The sequence below is a fragment of the Anopheles maculipalpis genome, chromosome 2RL (assembly GCF_943734695.1).
Source record: "Anopheles maculipalpis chromosome 2RL, idAnoMacuDA_375_x, whole genome shotgun sequence".
NCBI lineage: Eukaryota > Metazoa > Arthropoda > Insecta > Diptera > Culicidae > Anopheles > Anopheles maculipalpis.
Window position 1 is genome coordinate 82,939,288 of NC_064871.1, and position 16,503 is coordinate 82,955,790.

Genomic DNA, 16,503 nt, shown 5'->3' on the forward strand with positions numbered 1-16,503 from the left:
AAGTTGCCTGTTCTAGCATATCGACCTTTTTTAATGCAAAAAAAAAACTTTTGGAGCTTTTAAAATCATTGGCTTGCGCCTTGTGGTTCAAAATATTAATAGTTTATTTAAAGAGGGCATAGATTGATTCGAGTGGCATAGATTACGGATAACAAAACGAATTACACTAAGCAACGAACCCCAAAAAATGTGGATTGTGATGAGAGTCAAAAGAAAATTTAAATTTTTACCAGTTTAGAAGTTCGTTTACCAGTTAAGAAAGGGCGACCAGTGGTTTGGTGACAGCGGCACCGATCTTCAAATGGCCGGACCGGGTTTCAAATCCAATCCGAACCGTCCCCCCATAGCATCAAATTTCTAAATACTCAATACATGCGGCATTGACCATACGGCATAGAGCCGTCATCTTGGAGTTAAATAAATAAAATATTTTTTAACATTTGAAACTTCTATTGCAGAACCTTATCCAACCATTTGGTAACTAATATGTGATACAAACTATCATCCTGAACTATTTTTGACCATCCAAATATCGAGTTGTTTGTTTGAGGCATCATATTTTTGTTGAAAAATTCTTAAACTAATAAAAACTTCAATCACAATGAGTCACCTCAAAGCAATTCATAGGAGCAGTCCAACCACACTGATAGCGAGCTGCGGCAGGCTTCTTCCATCAATCAAATTACCATTTACGTAGCTGCGCGTTAAAATTGTCTCCCAGAAAGACATAAAACGCTAATCATCATAGTGCCCGAAAACAAAAGACTTCATGTTGTTTGAAGCTCCCTTCGGTACTACTTCCCCCTTTGCAACACTCTACCTTAGAATATCGGATCCAATTTCAACCATTTAAGAAAACTCGTTCCACCGCCAGTGAGCCATCTTCCCGACCCGAAATCAAAGGAAAAGCAACAAAAAAAAAAACAAGCTTCAACAACCTGTCTCGTGTGGATGCGCATCGATCGATGATTTTCCTTACCCAACCGGTATTATGTGCGATCGGTGATAAAAAATTCATCGATGACATTTGATCTTTTCGCACTACACAGTACCAAAAAAGCGTTCTTTCGTTCTGCGACTCGTGCTGGCAGACGGCCGGTGTAAGATAATACGTTACCGATGATGACAATTATCATAAAGTTTAGCATTAGTAATATTGATCAGCTAAATGGCTTCCATGTTGGGATGTGCTGTCAAACCGCTGACAGCTGTCAGATGGAGCAATTCATGTTCTTGTGAGTGTCGGTTGATGGTTTGAAATGTATTTGAAACATTTCGAAACGAATCAATACACTTGTATTGATAGTTTTTACACAATTCCAAGCTGCGTTCCGGAGCTCTCTTTATCCTCACAATAAGTGGTAGGTTTAGCAGTCGAGCATGGTAGTGAAAAGCCCTGCAATCGGAAGGTAGCATGTAGCTATGTCTATAGTTTCCGCTAGAGCGGATGTGAAAGGAAACGTTACGATCGTAACTCCCTTCCAATGTTCACTTCCACTGCCCGATGCGTTGTAGGAAGTATAGCATCACGAATAACCCGGCAAACAATGGCAACGGCAACGAAGCACAAGTGTTGCCGTAGTCCTCACCCAGTGTGACGTAGAAGTGTGCACGAGCAGCCGTTGAATGAGTTGAAACAAAATCACACCTTAGCTGTGCTTTCGGTTGCTGCTGTTTTTTTTTTTTTCTTCCTACCATAACCTTCAATGTTGCTGACGGAAAGCAAAAAAACAAAAAATCAGACTTCTGCTGCTGGTAACACTATTGCCAATTTCTCGGTATGCAGCGAAACGTGGTAACTTTACACAACCGGCCACAGAACTGTGTCACAACGATTCGCATAAGAACGTCTACAATTTCCTGCTTCACATTGGTTCTCTAGCCCTACCACCGAAAAAACAACACGTACACGTTTGTTCGATCGTGACTAATGCTGCATAAGATTGCAGAAAGCTGCACTTCCGACTCGTCGGCACGGTGTGCGAGTGTATACTTACGTCTGGCATTGCGGCACTGTAGGTACATAGTAACGTCCATGACGCTGCAAGGTAGAGTCCAAGCCGCATCATTTTGTGACCTGGAACGGCGGTTCTGGAAAATAGAGAGAAAAAACACTCAACGTTAGGATACAGAGTAACAGCGGTATTATGCAAAAAAGAATGGTATAACTGTTGCATCTAAAAAAAAGTCCTCAATTTCGTCTCCTCCAATGTTGGCCCATTTTATCTCGCATTCACATGCCTTAACCGGCAAGAAATGTTAATGAATGAAAATGGACATGGCAGCACATTTAGCCGCGGAACAGTTCTATATTTAACATTCAGATCAACAGATCAACCCATTATGATAAGAGAGCGGTGAAATATAGGCGATTTGCTATCGTTAGGCGGTTTCGAAGATAGATACTTTTTTGTTGTTGATCGAAGACAAGAATTTGAGCGATATTGGAAGATTTTGTTTATCGTTTTTATCGCACCAGATGCTCTAAAGTATCAAGATATAAATGATCATTTTGTTATTTCAACTGATATACTGTAAGGGCACGACTGGATAACAACACAGCAAGTCCCTTCACGCTCCAGTAGATGACTCATCCTAATAGGCTGGAGAATCGCCCAAAACAGGCTCAAACATCATCGATGGTTGTAGCATAACCGGTTACTTTGACCGGTCACCGCGACAGCCGAGAACATCCCGTGTTCCAGCTCGCCCAAGTGAAATGGATGTCTCGATCTGATCATCCCAAACACGCGTGAATCGTCGGTGCGGGGTTTTTTGCTGTGAAGAGATCGCCATCAACTCATTAGAGCGTTTTGGTCGCTGGATGTGCTCACCCTCACCGTAACAGCAACCCATCAGCGAAAACATCGATCCCGAAAATAAACCAGCACACACATGCGCACAGCGGTGGAACCATAAAGGAACCATAAAATTTTGCATATTCTTTCTATCCTCTCTCGCTCGCAGCAAGTTGATCGACCGATCCGGTGCTATTGATCCGCTTTTTGCATACATGCGATCGTGATCCTCACCACCAGCCTGGAGAGTGGAGACTGTGCTACACCTGCTCAGCAAGCTTCCTCCTTAGTTCTGTAGGATGTCGATGTATACAGCAGCACAGAATCCCCGCAAAAATCTGCAACGATTATGTGCCAGCTGTGAAGTTGTGGCGAAGATGTCTCCACAGCAAGCCTGCTGGAGATCACCTTAAAACTCGTTTTAATTTATCCCCTTTTTGTAGAATTTTGTATGCAAACTGTCGTCCTCGGCACGGTGGTGGTCAGCTCGCCCTCCACCGCGAGCATTTTGTCGTTTCCGTTCGTCTTGCTTGAACATACCAGCAACACTGCCAGCGACACACCGCTATCGGCGTTTGGTTAATTTCATTCATTCCATCTTCTGGGCGCGATCGGGACCGGGAACAAGTTTTTGTTCGGGTATGGTCCGTTTGAAACACTGATTCCGATTATGAGCAACCTGTCCCTAACAACACCCCCTGGGGAAGGGTGTTTGTGTGCGTGTGGCTGTGTGGCAGCTGTTTTCGGTAACACAAACAGAGCGCGGGTCAGAAGTTATGATATTTCAAGTGCCAATTGACACTCGTGAAACATTTTTAGGATCCCCTCATGTCTTGTTGGATGATGTGTCGTTGTTTGGGAGGCATCAGGACCAATTAAAAGGGAACCCGATGGAGGAAAGACACCTGTTCCCGAGAACGGAATCATTTCCAACAGCACAAGCAGACGAAGAATAAAGTATTCCAATTTATTAGCTTTGTATCAGTTGATGCACGATGTTCTCACGGGAATGACCTTCTCAAATGACACTGGATATAGTGCATTTGTTCATCCGGTCTGTGTCACAAGTTTAACTCTACAGAAAATAGTAGCAACCCTATCCAATCTGACAGTGTACTAGCATGCTGTCAATGCTGTCAGTTTTTATATCGTAACATTCTACCGTTTACCACCCAATAATACAACTCACACACCATTTATCGCTCCGGTATCAATCAACCCCCGAAATTATCATTCACCAAATAGCTGGAGGACACGCAGCAACACCAAAGCAGGTCATTTTGTGCCAGTCTTTCATTTTCTACGTCCTCGACCGGTCAGGCGAAAAAAAAAGCTGACAGATGCTGAAACCCATTAATTATCTGTTTTCAGTACGAATTAAACGATGTTACAAAGAGTCTCATCACCACCAATTATGTTCATCACTATGAAGCCTTACCAAGCAGCAAAAAAACACATGACGAGTCGGCACAAAAACACAAGACCTTCCCGCCGGCCGCCATCACAAAGCGCAAAAACTTACATAGTGAAAACCCGTCGAACCATGCCCGTACGTGCTACCCTAAAATATGATGTGCCACTTTGTTGGACAGGTGGAGAGTGAGCACGGAACATGTTAACTACACGCTACTTGTGGCTGTGGCTCTACTAGGAGACAAAAGCGGTAAGCAAACGGCCCAATTATGGACGAGTTTGGGTTGATTTGCATTTAGCTTGCGGGGGTAGGACATAAATTTGACAACGACATTTAATTAAGCCCCCGGAGGCAGACTTTGCCGTATTCTCTCTAAATCGATTCCCGATTAAAGCCGAATCAGATCGCACCATACCGAAGCCAAAGCCAAGACGGGCTACCAGCCGGACAATATCTTTGCCGACGAAGTTAATTAATATTGAGTGATTTTACGACACACCTTTATATTTTTGAACTGGGCATCGGTTGTTTCGGCAAGTATCCGTCACATTTATCGTGATTTATGGTCGTTTTGGTGTGCTGAGAGGGGTCGGCAAAACAAAAGTAGAGACTACCTCACGTCTGGTGTGGATGTTAGGTGGAGAAAAAAAAACATTCTTGACGCTTAGAAGTGAACCTCGTCCTAAAGTGCTTCAGCTCTGTTTCAATGCTCTGCCGGTGTTGAACTGGCAACGCCAACGACATCGTCCCGATGTCTGACTTTCCCTTTCGGAATAACTGTAGATCTCGTTCGGAGATCTACACTCGAACGAGGACCGAGCTCCACACCCATTTCGATCTTCTAGACCAGGCTCTCGTCACGTCAGAAAGTGAAGTTGCTCTAGTTTATTGACTCTCGTTTCTACTTTGTATCACTCTTCTGTGTTCTATCTTCCACTGCCAGCCCGGTACAGCAATGAGGCCACCAAGCAACGGTCACGTTGAGGCTCGTTACTTCGTTTTCCTTCTATTCCGGCTTTACACGGGCATGTTCGGAGGCACGCGGCCATCACACCTTGAAATTGGCCGCTTAATGTGCTGCTCCCCAGCCCGCAGAAGGCAGAAAGGGAAACATAATGCAGAGAGAAAGAAGCAAAAAACTGCTTGGAAAGGAAGAACCTTGACGTCTGCCGGTCTGACGTTGGGAATTTGAGTCGCTCGAGACACGATCACGGAAGGGAAAAGCAACGCGTGCGCGCGCGAGCATGTGTCGGCGTGTGTTACGTCAAGCAATCAGCATTGGTGAGTAATTGCTGTAAAATTCCTGTTTACATGGCAAGCCCTCTTCGTATGTTGGGTGACCGTTCCATGCGCAACCTAGAAAATGACAGTACCGTTTATGACTCCTCGGAAAGCGTTCTACAGCTTCGAAGAACTTCATGGCGGCTATGGCGGTGGTGGAGTCCACGAAAAAAAAACCCCACTAATCCCATACCGGTGTTTGAACTTGAGCGATGGTAAAACAACCACAAGAAACAAACATTCTCACAGCAATCTTCGTCGCTGGGTACTGTCGCTGGTAGATGATAAAGACTAATGTACCTCCTAAGCGGATTAGCGTTCTTTTATGGCCATTTCGGGGAAACTGCTACACATCACGGCGCGTTGAACGGTCAACTTTTCGGAGACCACCAGCCATAGTCCACGAAGCGAGTAGAATCAGAAGAAGCTGAGCTAAATTTACGTACAGGTAGAGGTGAATTATGGTTTATAACTTTTTTACGGCACATCAGCGGATTGTTTTTTGTCTTTTATTTGCTACACTTTATTGAGTTTATGGCGTTTAAAATACACGTCGCGCTCACAGGGTAGGATACGCCCCAATATTAAGATGGACATTAAACGATTCTCGATACAAGTTGCAGACAGTTTAATGTGCCCTGTAGAAGGCTTGGTGATCTAGGTGTGGTGCTATCATATCGCGTTAAAAGTATTCGCAAAGATGTAGAGCACCTGCTACAGAAGACCGCGGCGATCTTCAACGGGAATAGGGCGAGAACAGTGATCTCATAAAAATACGGCGCCGTTGCCGGTGGATCCGATTTACTACCGGATCTGAGCCACATACTTTTGTAGGCTGGCTCGTAAAGCTGTTCTAGATTTTTATTACACCACTTGGTTTTACATACCGTTCTGCCGATACTTCGATAACCCATCCATATTAGGGTGTACTATAATTCTGTTCCCCTTCAGACGACCGATCGCTTCAGATGATTTATGAAACGTATTTAAAAAACACACACACACATATTTGAATGTAAGTATACAAGTGTCAGGCGCTAGCAGAGTTTAGCCTCCAATATTCATGGGATAATAAATTTCAATGCATGAAGTTGCATTTTTTCTCTCGATTCACCCTGCTTCAAAAGCAATCCATTGCGCCATGTTGTGATCAAGTTGTCGTAGTAAACTCCTCCTTACTGGTGGCTTATTTCAAACACCCGGTTCGGGCTAGTCGCAACACCTTTTTCAATTCTGGTTATCTATTGCGGCCGAATCCTGGCTCGTATGAATGAACGGAATCGTACCAGTCCGAGAACCGATGGCTCTAATTTCCCTATCACCGTGTTACCGCCAAATCGAATCCAATTGCCAATATTTCCTCCTCCCTAGTTTTTTCGATTGCGTGCCAGATCTGGTTGGTCCTCTCCTGCTGGGCGTCGTGCGATTGGGTGCACCGAAAAATTAGGTTAGGCAAAATTTATGGTCCTATCATTTCAGCAACAGCGCACAGTAGCGATAGTGGCGCAATAGAAAGGCGAATCGTACGCAAGTGTCAACGAGCCGGTCGCGGATGCAGGTCGCGCTGAGGACCACTTTTTTTGAGGACTTACGCAACATCGTGCGATCTCGTTTGGCTATGGTGATATCGCGCGCGGTGAAGGTATTTGGGGTGGTTGAAACGCAAAAGTAATATCGATTGATTGAGAGATTTTTTTCCGTTAAGAAGGGTGGCAAAAATGCTTGTAAGGGTTGAGAAATCAATAAGTCCTAAGTTTTCAGCTTCTAGGAAATTTTAAACTATTGAGAAATAATTTCAATATTAAGGCAGTAAATTAAGAGGAAGATACTGTATCCGGAACAACACTTGCAATTTTAATTAAGGATGAGCCTCCATATCTTAATCACACAAGGAACTGCTAAATTTGATTGATCTACATGACACCAGCAGCAGCAAAAGTTCCTCTCTCTGCAAAACATTATCATCATTATCGCACAATTGCACACTTCTTTAATATGGCGCTAGTAAGCAAAAAAAAAACTGCAAAACAAATTCATACCACCGATGTGCAGACGCGTACGAACGATCACGGAAAGCGAGAGTGATTTCACCTTCGAGCGGTGACCACGAGCCACAACCGCGATGCACGCGGCAAACCGTAAAAACCGGCTTGGAAAGATGGGAACCTGCGCAACGGTGACGTTCGCTTGATCTGCCATCGGCCGGATGCGTTGTTACAACAGCAGCTAGCGATGGTACCCGATCGACCTGTCCAGTGTTTGATTACATTTTTCTGTTGATGTATGAGAGCTTCGGCTGGTAATGGCAGGTTCGTCACAATTCGTCACGTCGTCTTTGACGAGAGTTTAATCACTTTCTTTTCGCCTAAAGATGCTATCTGATGTGTTTGGTGAGCGCAAAATGAAATGGAGTATTGATTTGTTGGCACAGAAAACAACTATAAATCAAAGCAAATATTTAATGCTACTGCTGTCTCATGAAATGCTAGGTTCACTTGAGCTCTCGAAATTAACAATTGCTTGGCATTTCTTCGTACAATTCTTTATCCAAACTATTTAAAATGGAGCTCAGGAGAGACCTCACAATAGTTTACCATGATTAGAAAGGACTTGCGGAGCTCTCCCAAGTGAGCAACTTGACTCACATGAGCTTTCCGTACAATTACTTTGGAGTTCAATATCAAGTTGGTCGTAATAATGGAAGTAGAGCTCTTGATTTAACACACTGATATCTCCTATAAGCTGGTAGTTTTCGCGAATTTAAACCCTGTTGGTGAAGAAAAATTCCATGACACAAATCAAGTTTGCGCTGCGTCTAGACCGGGTTCAAGGGATCACTACAGCTGTTAATATTAATGTGCTTCCCTTACTCCATTGAACTTGCTGGACCACACACATACAACAGATCATAGCTGGATCTTTAAATCCCGCATTGCAAAACGCTTCAAACACGCTCTTGATAAACAAAAACAACGTCAGCTTCGCTTCAGCGCATTGAACTGAATTTTTCACACAAAACTATTCATAGCCAACAGGAGACCCCCGCGATAACTCGTTTGCTTTAATCGCTTCCAAGGCAAATATGGTGCTGGGAATTAGAATGAATAAATCAAAAGCCTACCACAATTAGACCCTCATTCTTCATCACCCTCATGGTCTTTTTCCAACTGCCCTCGAAAGCACAACGAATCGAGTGCACCGTCACTAGCTTACCGACTAGCACCGATTAGTTTGAAGATCATTCTTATCAAATTGGTAAGCTTTTTTCGTACGGTACGGAGCAGCAAGTAACAAAAAATCAGCACAAACTTCCTATCACAACCGCTAAGACGATCACAACAAATAGGTGTTCTCACACATCGCGCCCCGTTCGGTCATCAATCCATGGATGCTCGGATTTTTAATGACAAATCGAACCGGCTAATGAGTATGGAAACTGTTTTGTGAAATTGATTTCCGTTTAGTTTCCGCTTATCGCCGATTCCGAACTGAATAGAGGAAGGTAAATTTAGACTTTCGGTGTTCATCAATTATTGAAGCCCGTAATTGGCTCGCCAGTCGGCTATTCTTTGGAAATTAGACGACTTACCACAAATCACGATTCTAAACTCCTCAGCTTTTAGAAAAGGGATTTTCGTTTCAGAACATATTGTTTTTAATTACTCCTATATTCAGGGATTCTTTTATTTTTAGAACAGTATTATCATCTCCATGCTGGAGAGAAACAAAACCTGAATCGCAAACAATCTGCAAGAAAATAGGTCTTTTCACTTTCCTAAGGCACACACGATCATCTGATCTTCCACACAACCACCTAGGCGTCTAAGCACCAGACGAACCCCAAATCGCCTAGCGACACAGCCAGACACGTTTGCCAAATGGCTTGGGTCGGACCCGTTCCCAACACCCGTCCCTCACACCACGACCGCACACATCACCGAAATCAATAAGTTGAAAACTTTATTCGATTTTTATTCATATTTATTCTATCGGTTTCTTCTCACATTTAAATATTTGTCCCGTGCGACTGGTTTTCCCTGCCCACCCTGTCAGTGGGTCTTGCCAAACGCGCCGAGCAGTGTTATTTTTTTTTGTCTTCTTTCTGCAAATCGACCACCACAAGTGTGTGGAACGTCCGAAGCGCAAGAAACCTAAACTTCCCTGTATGCCTGCCCTGACGGACGTTTGTGGTGTCCGATTCCAGAGTTCTTCCTTTAGATTTTTTTTTGTCGTCGTCTGTAACTTCGAACACTTTAGCTCATCGAGAGAGCAAGAAAGAGTGAGCGAGTAAGCGATCTCTAGGTTCGCGTTTTATGACACCGTCGACATTCTTCAATTTTGTCACACGCCTGCCCGCAAGTCTGAGAGAGCTCCAGGAAGGCAAGCTTCCTTGGGTCATCCCAAAATGGGTCCGACCAAAGCGGCAACCGCTATGGCACCAGGAAAGAGGTATGGCAGCACTCGAAACGTATCTTCACCAAGCGGCACCGACACCGCGGGACGCATATTGTGCCTGGCCCCAAACCAACCTGTTTCGAGCCTCAAAACTGGAGGATCTTGTTTGTTGTCCATTCGTATGCCTCGAATCGAGCCTCTCTCAAGCACAGCACAGTTTAATCATTTACTTAAATATTCAAACATATGGTTCTTTATTCTCGGTGCGCTCCACCTCCAGAGTAGGGCGACATCGCCGAACAACATTCAACGAATGCGGAGCTTCTTCATGTCGCTTTGATAGAGATGATTTGTGAATTTAATTTTATTTGATTTGTTGGATGTGTTTTTCTCTTTCTCGTTTATTGTAGCTTCCCTATCCGGCCCGATTGCTCCCTCGCTTCGCACAAAGAGCAAGGAAGCAGCTCGGGATACAGCTCAGAAAGCAGCACAATCAGTTTCCCTGCGTCCCAGAAGAATGGACTTCCCCGAGAAAGGTTGGCTTACTGCAAATATCAGTACAGCGATTCGGCTATAAGCTATTAAGTTTGGCATAATTTGTTCACGAGGGTTTTTTTCTGCACATCTCATTCGGTGTGCGAGCGAAGAATTGATTCTGCAACATAAGTTATCATTCTTTATCACCGTGATCGTGTGAATGTATGTGTGTGCATGTTTGACGATCAACGCTGGTGGTTCAGTTAATTGATGTGGAAGCAGAGAAAAAATGGATACCCGACACAAGATCAAAACAGGTGTTGTTTTTCAATTCATTGATAGCTGTCGTATGACACAAAACAAATATGCTTTCAAGATTCTTAAAATAAATCGTGATAAGCTGCCGCAGTGTTACAGTATATATTTTAGAAAATTCAGGTTTTCCGCTAACCATTTTCTGATGAGTCAAATTGATTGTCAATTTGCCATAGAAAATATTGAAAAATACATCATTTACATACTTATAGCGTGTGTAAACATACGTTACATACGTTACAATTAATCGAAAGTCAACTGCTATTTTAGCTCTAAAGTAGCAGAAATCAGAAGCTGAGCTTATGGTTTCTGCTCACTGTAGCGATCTGTCAAATCATCTGTCAGTTCGTCGAGCATGACAGCTGTCAAAGTTTTTGTTGTGACTACACTAGTATCATTGCACAATAAGAAATACCAGATGGTGTACTAATTCAGAATGATATATTAGGATATTATTTCTGTAACAATTGTCACGTCTTTTGTTAACCTGTCCAAGAAAAAAAAAGTAAATTTAGACACTAGCCAGCGATAAAGCGATGGCAATAGCTGCGTCAACATCATATTCTAAATTTAGACGAATTCTAATCAAACAAATATTCTTTAAACAGCCTATCATCAACCAAGAAGCTGTTAAATTTCCCCAACACTTCCCAAACGATACTTCCCGTAAAACCTGTCCATTGAAGCACTTTCGCACGGACATCTACACCGCGCGAGCCTCGGGTCACAGTAAATATTCGTTTATAAATATTCAATGAATTGCAAATTTCTCACACTCACCAACTTCCACAAGCACTTTGACGGCACGTAGCAAACTGTTCCTTGCTGGCCTTGCTTGCATTTTAAACTGCCTGTCAGCATTAAACGCTCGAAATACGTGTCTGGTGCGGTGGACAAAAGAAGACGAGGCTCGAACGCTCGGGCTCACACCTATGAAGCGTGTCCGCTGATTTCCAGTGACAGTCCGTGGCGGTTGACAAATGAACAGCGCGCCTTTAATCGATCAGTCAGCGGCGAACAAAACCAATCCAATCATGGCTATTCAAGCGCAAAAACCAACACGGACATCAATTTTCCCAAACATTCCAGTGAGCTGGTAAGGGGGATCACAAAGAAGCTCATCTCAGCTCGAAGCTCCCGACCGATTTTGTGTGCGTGGTTCAGAAGCAAAAATGCTTTTCATTACGCTTGTTTAAATCCTTTACATCGGATACGATGTACGTGCGAACGGTCAATCATCATGGGCATTTTTCTCGCCCGGATCTATCCAACAGGGAGGATCTATTAATTTTCCCCCGTCAGGTCCCCTCGCTTTGGGCACCGAGCAGACAATTGGCGCCCTTTTTCGATAGCTGTCAAAACGTACCCATTTCATCAGATGTCCATCACCTTCTGTTTGGCGGTTGCCCGTTCCTCCTACTAGCTTGTGGGCCTGATCCAATGTCTTTGAATCCGAAGAGAGTGAGAGGGCCTAAAGCTAACCAACGAGATTGCGAGACACACCCCTGCGATGCAAGTTGCTGGGAACAATGAGTTTCGCCAGCATGAAGACGAATCTATTCAGGTGCTGGCTGAGTGTGAGCGAGTGTGTTTAGTATTGTTAGAGTTGTATTTGCTGTAAGCTGTTTATGTACGGCAAACAACATCTAGCCGATGGGCCAACCAAAACGGGCTGGTCCCGCTCCATTGAGATTGCCTGCCGCTGCACCGTTGCTTGGTTCAATAAATCAAGACGTTTGCTGCTAAAACCTTCCCTGGCACAAAGCTCAATTATCCAAGAACTTCAGGCACATGTACACACGATCGTATCACGCCACTTGGTGTGGTGATCGTGAAGAAATTCGAATCGCAAAAAAAACGGTCGTACATCCAAACTTTGCATACAAAATGTAGTTGAAGCTAGCAAGAAAAAAGTCAAGGACTAGACTTCGTTTTTTTCCAAAACACACACACAAATTCGAAGCACAAAAACATGCGCTGGTGGGTGGATTATTGCGATTGCTATAATTTTTATTAATGGACGGATTATTGCCCCATATCATGTTGGGTAGCCGATTTGCACAAGCGACCGGTTGGAAACACACGCGCCACGAAATTGATTTGCTTCACCCGCTACACGATCAGGCATGGTGCAGACACATGCACAAAGACGTTCGAAAAGCAAAACAAACAAAAAGATTGATTCCATCCTCCAGCTCCGAAGACGTATGGTGCTCGTACGCTGGCTTTACATTTTGATTATTTCGTCAGACGTCGTCTTTGAGACCGATTAAATTCACCCGAGGCTCACTTTTCGGATCAACACTCGAAGCCGGACTGTTAATCTTAATCCAGCATCTTAGCTCCGAAGTCAGAAGCATGACGGCCCGTATCCACCAATTCCCGCACTGATTGAGTTGTTAGAACATGATATTTTAAGGATGATCGTTTCGTGCTTGGTATTTTTGTTGTGCTTGCCACATAAATTTTTACACCTTCTTTCGCGAACCCGAAATATCGAAACCTCCTACCCAGCCAAACGCTATTTGTTGTATAATGTGTCGTCCCCTAACGGGATGCTGTGAGGATCTTCGCGAAAGACAAAAAATCCCGACCCCGCCAGCACGCTGTTTAGGGCCAGCCAAGGTGCGATAAATTTGTTATCTTACTTTACGATCGTAATCCGCTTTTGCTTCGAAGGTTTCACGGTTCCGATTTTTTTTCTTTTGTTTCAGCGTATTATAGTTTCGCCCGTGCAGCTTATTGCTAGCGTGAATGTTCTCCTAATTGCCCCCATCTTAGCGGTATCGATCTAGCTGTGCATACGCGAGCGCATGAATCATTCTTTTCGCGATTAAGAAATAGAATCGCGAAAATAGAAAGAAACAACAGCAGCGAAACAGTTTATTGGCACGCGAGTGACCTGCACGGGAAAAGGGAATGCACGCGTGGCAGCTTTGTGCCGGTGGCCTCTGGTCAGTAATCAGCTAAACTTAGTCTCTTGCGAGTGGGAGACTTAACGGAGTGCAAAGAAAGCCATTTTATGGTTCAGACCGGGCTACACAACTCATCGGCTTTGGTATGGTGGAAAGGAACTGGTGGAAAGTTTTACTGCCGTGCGGATCATGCTGCATAAAATTGACCATATCTTGGATGAAGTTGTGAAGCAGTAATTAAGAGAACATTCTTTCATTTATGTCTGAGTTTTTGCTCTGGTTTAATTTTCAGACTCATGGCTCGCTGGTTGGTTGTAAATCTTTTGCGACATCTTTATCTTTCACCTGGACAATGTTAAGTACCAATTAAGGACAAGAATTAAACTTAGAATCTATTTCCAACTGTCTGGATCATAAAACGCTATCTGCATTTAAAACGTCCTAAATTTTGCATTGAATATGCATTCAACCAGACATTCTATGCTCCATAATGAAAGTTATCTCTTTTCATTTGTTTTACAGGGTATTTACCGGTTTTATTGACAGATTCAGCGCGATATAGAATCGTTCGAGCATACTATTGACTCGTTCGGCGCGCTATTGACGTCTTCGGATGATTGTATTGATTTGATCGGTAGTGCTATTGACAACCCTTGATTGGCACATTTTTCTCCTGCTGTACATAGGATTCAGTAACGAGTTGCCACTTGCAAAATGACAATTTACCGGCGCTCCAATCGCTAACTTTTTTTGGCGTTGTCATTATTGTCTGCAAGTTCTCTGTTATGATTATTAGTTTTATTTTTTTTCTGCTGTTAAATAATATTTAATTACTATCTGATTATGGGCCATAACATTCGCACAAGGTGAATAATATAAAGATCATCAAAAAATACCTGAGAGTTTTTAATTATAATGCTATCTGTTTCTATCATGGTGTAATAATGCTATAATTGCTTATAAAAATCAAATCTGAACGCTGTCTGTGATGTCAATGCTTAGTGGTTCATCGCTTAGTCACTTAAATGATTACTAAACGTGACTGTTAATTGAATGTATCTAGCTAGTGCTGACGACTTTGTCAACAGCCCATCGCTACAGTTTCCACATCTGAAAGCCGTTCCATAAATACTGCAGTAAGTTTTAGAGTGGAGGAATTTGTCAAAACCCGAAACTCGAGTAAAAACGTACAGCAATTTGCATGCTTACTCTACTTGTGCGTAAAAATGCTGTGAATTTTGTAAGGTAACATATCAAAAAACTGTCAGCACTTAGACAGAAAATTTAGCTTCCGCGAGAAGGAGTGCTCCATTTAAATTTCCTTTAAGTGATCCTTTTTTGTTAGGAAATTGTGTACCGTCCTGGCAGTCATTATTATCTGCATGCAATCATAGCAGACAGCTTCCTATTGAAAGTGTATATAATCCTGCAAAATGTATGTATGTTCATGCTGTCTGTTTTCCATCGTAACAGTTGTAATTCATCCCTAAATTGCCATTCAAATTGACAGCAAAGAGATCGTTTATCTCTTTCAATTAACCCACAAGCCATCAACCCACTAAACGTCATATAAACTGTCAAACTAAGCACTCGTTAGTACGATGCGCAATGTAGGCCAAACTACAGTATTGTTTTTCCTTTGCCAAAAACAAAAAAAAATAACAAAAGATTTCGTTTGCAAATAAAAAAAACCCAAACATTGAAACAAATGACAATATGTTGCAAAAAGAAAGACAAAAAAAGCAACAAATCCCATACTTAAATCTAACCCACTCCGCTTTATGTACACCTACACGAAGCATGACAAACGTGGAAGCTGTAATTCGAACTAGAGCGAAAGAAATGTAGACAGCAAACAGCTCAGCATAAACCACCAACCCTTACAACTCCCATTATATGGACCCATTCAGAAATTTAAAACCCCCTCAATGCTTATGGGTGTATTTTTCTGTTTGGCATTCGCTTGTCACTGGTACCACCGAGAGGCTCGCCACGAAAACTGCCCTCAAACTGCCAGCCCGAACCAACGAACACGCTTCCAAATGTGCGCGAAAAATGTCTAGCGCAACAGCATTGGTTGCGCATTCGTTTTGATGCTGACGAAAGCAGAATTTGGCGTTGCATCTCGCTCTCGTAACCAACCCCCCAAAAACCTTCTCACTCACAAATACCCACAAAAGTATCAGCTTTTTTTCGGTTGTTCTTTAAACTATGCGCTGTACCACCGCTGTACAGCGCAACACCCCGGGTTTGGGACGCAATGAATGCAATTGTCTTCATGTAAATACAACCATACCATATTCCAACCGTGTGGCTGCGACCATGGAGGTGCATTATTGTTTTGCTGTAAAGGTTCTTTGCGTGAAAATGTACCAACGTTTGCCGGCCCGAAAGCACCACAACAACACCGACTCGTCACGACCAAACAAACGTTTCGTTTCGCAGCAAACGATCCGCACTACCCCGGTTTCTGTTGCCTAAATTATAATTGTAATGTTTTATTTGCAAAATACGAGCAGTTCGTTTGTGGTTTGTTGGCTTTGACTGCAGCCACACGTACAAGCGAATTTGTAACTCCAAGACATCAGGAGAGCAAAGGAAGGTAGAGTGCGAATGATTGCGATTTGTCGAAAAACCAACTGGCTCAATGCGGCATATGTTGATGGTTTCAAAGAAACGTATTGCCGAATCGAAGCAGAATTAAGGTGAAGGTGCGTAAATTATTCGCAACCCTAACGTTGATGACGTTTTAATGCATCTTTTTTGTGGAGTGTATGAGGAATTGTTTTAGAGAGAATGAATCAAAATGACATGTTACTTGAGTTGGACAATTAATAACCCAAACGTTCATTTTGAGATCATTACGATGGGTTAATTCTGCGATAAAGCTACCACGTAAGCTTTTGTG

The 16,503-nt window shown here is 43.1% G+C and overlaps 1 protein-coding gene across 5 annotated transcripts in view; it reads right to left on the reverse strand.

The window, feature by feature from the left end:
* Positions 1–16,503, reverse strand: part of LOC126567854 (A disintegrin and metalloproteinase with thrombospondin motifs 1) — a 321,278-nt gene that overhangs the window by 60,994 nt on the left and 243,781 nt on the right. For all 5 annotated transcript variants that reach the window (XM_050224176.1, XM_050224177.1, XM_050224175.1 and 2 more), the window contains exon 2: positions 1,998–2,077. In XM_050224176.1, the coding sequence (XP_050080133.1) occupies positions 1,998–2,069 (72 nt within the window). In that variant the 5' untranslated portion in view covers positions 2,070–2,077. The remainder of the gene's footprint in view (positions 1–1,997; positions 2,078–16,503) is intronic.